The sequence below is a fragment of the Bidens hawaiensis genome, unplaced genomic scaffold, assembly GCF_021521415.1.
Source record: "Bidens hawaiensis isolate Kalapana, Puna unplaced genomic scaffold, B.hawaiensis_p1.1 tig00048195_1, whole genome shotgun sequence".
Classification (NCBI taxonomy): Eukaryota; Viridiplantae; Streptophyta; class Magnoliopsida; order Asterales; family Asteraceae; genus Bidens; species Bidens hawaiensis.
Window position 1 is genome coordinate 41,912 of NW_027498625.1, and position 3,807 is coordinate 45,718.

Here is a 3,807-nt window from a genome sequence, read left to right on the forward strand (position 1 = left end):
TAAAATTAATCATCAATTGAATAATTGATATAAGTTGTAGATTTTTGCTAATTTTAGAATCCCTAAGATAATTGTTTCTTGTATAATGAATTTTATTTTTTATTTATTACCATCCCTAAAATTAGAATCATTATGATAATATTATATACTTAATCATATGGTTGATTTAATGATTCTGTTAAAATCATTCATACCACGTATATATCTTAATTGATTATAATTTTGAAATTCCGTAATCAAAGTAATCCTTAATCATATGGTTGATTTGTTCCTAATATAGAGAAATTTACTTGCAATTGTTTATGGATTTTAAGTTTACTTTCAATTAATCAGTCAAATATCATAAATCTAAAATTAAAATCATTATTTATCAATTAATAAATTAAAAAAATAACATAAGCAATAAAAATAAAAAATAACAAACTGACAAGGTGTTCGAACACCTGGTAGGCAGCCTAAATTATTGTATGAAATCACAAAAAAATATATATAATTTCATGTGAATCAACATACACAACATAATACCTGATGCTTTAAGTGACCGGTAGATACGTTGATGGTTTGTTAACACAGACATGGGTAGGCCGAATTGCTGTAGATTAAACGCCCGGCTGGTGAATAGCTTCATCGACGGTGGACGGTCAATTTTCCGGATAAATGAAATGAATGTAGAGATCCGTGTAAGAATAAGATGGAGGCGTCAAAGAGGGGATAATTGATTTGGGTTTATGGTAAAATACGTTATAATGAATAATGAAAAAGGAATAATATAAATGATATAAATTAAGATTAATAATCAATAATCATTTAATAGAATTTATTGTCTAGTATTTTTATTTATTTTAGAATTTTTTTATTCACATAAAAAATAGAGAAGTGATAGATAAAAATGAAAAGTTTAAGAATACACCAATACAAAGAGGCCATGTTGAGTTAAACTAATTTGTTTTAATAGTATAGTTAAATTAGATTTGCTTATAACACGTGTTAACTTATTGGGCCTCTATTAGTAGGTTATTTTGTTTGGTAATGGTGGTTTTATAAATTATAGTTGGTCCCGAATAATTAGTGTTCACAACATTACCCTACCATTTCAAATTTATCTTGTCTTCAATTTTAAAAAATGCAGTGATTTTTCTATATATTTGAAAAGTTTCGGTAGCATTCTACATATTTTTTAATAATTTTTTAAAGTGATTGTAACTGAAGGAGAGAAAAAAGATAATGATAAAGATATAAAAAAGTTTCTTTAATTGAAAAAAAAAGAGAAAATGTAATGTTTTTTTATGTAATTTTAGATTGAAAGCAGTGGAAGGGGTGAGAATGCTCTAAAAGGAATTATAGAAAGACGAAACAATTAGATGGACCAAACTACCTATCACGTGGAACATTTAACACCGAAAGTTAACCCGGTTATCTTTTTGAATCAATAATGAAACAAAATTTGATATTTAGGGACTATGCATGCATGTTTTAAACATCAGAGACCATACATAATACTTGACTCAAACCACATATGAACATTCGTGAAATTCTCTCTGAAGTAAAAAATAATTAAAAAATAACCTGTATAAAAACAATTATTTGCATTTTAGAGACCTTGAACCGTCCACCTCATGAACAGAGTTGCGGGATTCTTACAGTCCGTTTGAGGGAAGGTAAAAAAGCAATCTAAAATGAGTTCATTATAATGGTCCCCTACTTGGCATTATTTAAACCCTCGTGGAGCATGTTTTCCAATTCACACCCATGCTCATATCTTTGTTTAGTTCATAGTGACAATGTCAGTAACCTTCATCCTCATTCTTGCCATGTTCATATATGTTGGTGGGTTTCTAAAGAAGAAATCTTCGAGAAACTCACGTTCATTACCACCTGGCCCAACCCCTTAACCCTTTTTCGGATGCGCAATCCAAATGCTCCTAAATAAACCCACTTTCCGGTGGATTCATAAGCTTATGGACCAGTTTGATACCCCAATCCTTTGCGTCCGGTTGGGACCATCAACCCACGTCATTGTGGTTTCCTCACCAGATATTACATGTGACTTCTTAAAAAAACAAGATGAAATATTCATTTCAAGGCCTGACATCATGTGTGCCGATTTGACAAGTGGCGGATATCTCACTACAATCTTTTCGCCCTTTGGTGAACAATGGAGAAAGATGAAAAGAATTATTAATTGCGAGATGCTTTCGCCGCCAACGCACAAACGGCTCCCACCTAAGCGTGACGAAGAAGCCAATCAATTGCTTAGATACATACACAATCAAATAGATAAGCAAGACGCTGTCGTGAAAGGGGTGTTAATAAACATTCGTGTTGTGAGCCAACATTTCTGTGGGAACTTAATGAGGAACATAATTTTTGGGAAAAGATTCTTTGGGCAAGGAATGGAAGACGGAGGGCCGGGTGAAGAAGAAACAGAATACATGACTGCACTTTTTGTCATCCTGAAGCATCTTTATGCATTTTGCATCACTGATTACTTTCGATGGTTAAGAGAAAAGACTGACTTTGATGGCCATGAAAGGAAAATGAGGATGGCAATTGAAGTTGTTCGAAAGTACCAAGATCCATTGGTAGACGAACGTATTCAAATGTGGAACAATGGAGTTAGAAATGAAAATTGTGACTTGCTTGATATTCTTATTAAACATGAAAATCCGAAGCTTACACCGGAGGAAATTAAAGCACAAATTATTGTAAGTTTTCATATGTGATGTAGCTTTTACACATTACAGTTATGTTTGCATGATATGTCTTTTCTAAAGTTTATCTTTATGTTTTATCAAATACAAGGAACTAATGGTGGCCGCAATTGATAATCCGTCTAATGCTGTAGAATGGATAATCGGCGAGATGATTAATGAACCTATGATCCAAAAGAAAGCGGTTGATGAGTTGAAACATGTAGTAGGTAGCCAAAAGCTAGTCGAGGAACAAGACGTACCGAAACTCAATTACATAAAAGCATGTATCAAGGAAGCTTTTAGGTTGCATCCAATTTCATCTTTTCTTCCACCCCATGTTTCAACAATGGATACTACAGTTTCCGGTTACTTCATACCCAAGGGTAGCCATGTAATCATAAGTCGATATCGGTTGGGAAGGAATCCGAATGTGTGGGTTGATCCATTGCGGTTTAACCCTGATCGACATCTACAAGGAGAAGGAAAACAAGTGGCACTTTCGGATAATGGCATGGGGTTGATCTCGTTTAGCACAGGGAAACGTGGTTGTCCTGGAATAACATTAGGCACAACAATGACTACAATGCTATTAGCAAGGATGATCCAGGGGTTCACATGGGAGGCGCCGGGGAATGAGCGGTCCGTTGAGCTTTTTGAAAGTTATGATGATATTTGCTTGGCAAAACCACTTTTGGCAGTTGCTAAACCACGGATGCCACGGTACCTGTACCCTACATATTGACAAGAAACCAAAGTATTTCGAGCACAATGGTATCAAGGTGTGTATAATTCAGTGCCATAGCGCACAAATATGTAGATTTTGATGGATGTGCATGTTGGTCATTTAATTTAAATAAAAATATTGACGAGAAGATGTACGTGTTTTAGAGTATAAAATGTCATAAGTAACAGTCATTGTCTCATTATACACCTCGTTACGATATGAGTGTATTCCATACCTATATAACATTGAATAGTAAAATACATATTTTATCCATTATAACCATCTGCGGAACTGCACCTTATGTTGTTCGCCTAAAATAACTACATTTTATGCCCATTATTTGAAACTTTGCACGCATTCAATCATTTTTGTTATGCCATATTCAATTTC

General features: G+C 33.8%; 1 protein-coding gene across 1 annotated transcript; it reads left to right on the forward strand.

Annotated features, from left to right (window-relative positions):
• Positions 1 to 1,901: 1,901 nt before the first annotated feature.
• On the forward strand, positions 1,902 to 3,592 carry LOC143597378 (isoleucine N-monooxygenase 1-like). The gene is made up of 2 exons (XM_077075892.1): positions 1,902 to 2,705; positions 2,803 to 3,592. The coding sequence occupies exons 1-2, from the start codon at positions 1,917 to 1,919 to the stop codon at positions 3,433 to 3,435; spliced, it is 1,422 nt and encodes a 473-aa protein (XP_076932007.1). The 5' UTR covers positions 1,902 to 1,916; the 3' UTR covers positions 3,436 to 3,592.
• Positions 3,593 to 3,807: the final 215 nt, after the last annotated feature.

What these genes read in the sequence shown, in the direction of transcription:
- LOC143597378 (XM_077075892.1), top strand. Translation starts at nt 1,917, where the DNA reads ATGCTCCTAAATAAACCCACTTTCCGGTGGATTCATAAGCTTATGGAC. An exon ending in AAATTAAAGCACAAATTATT is followed by an intron (nt 2,706 to 2,802) that starts GTAAGTTTTCAT and finishes ATCAAATACAAG; the next exon opens with GAACTAATGGTGGCCGCAAT.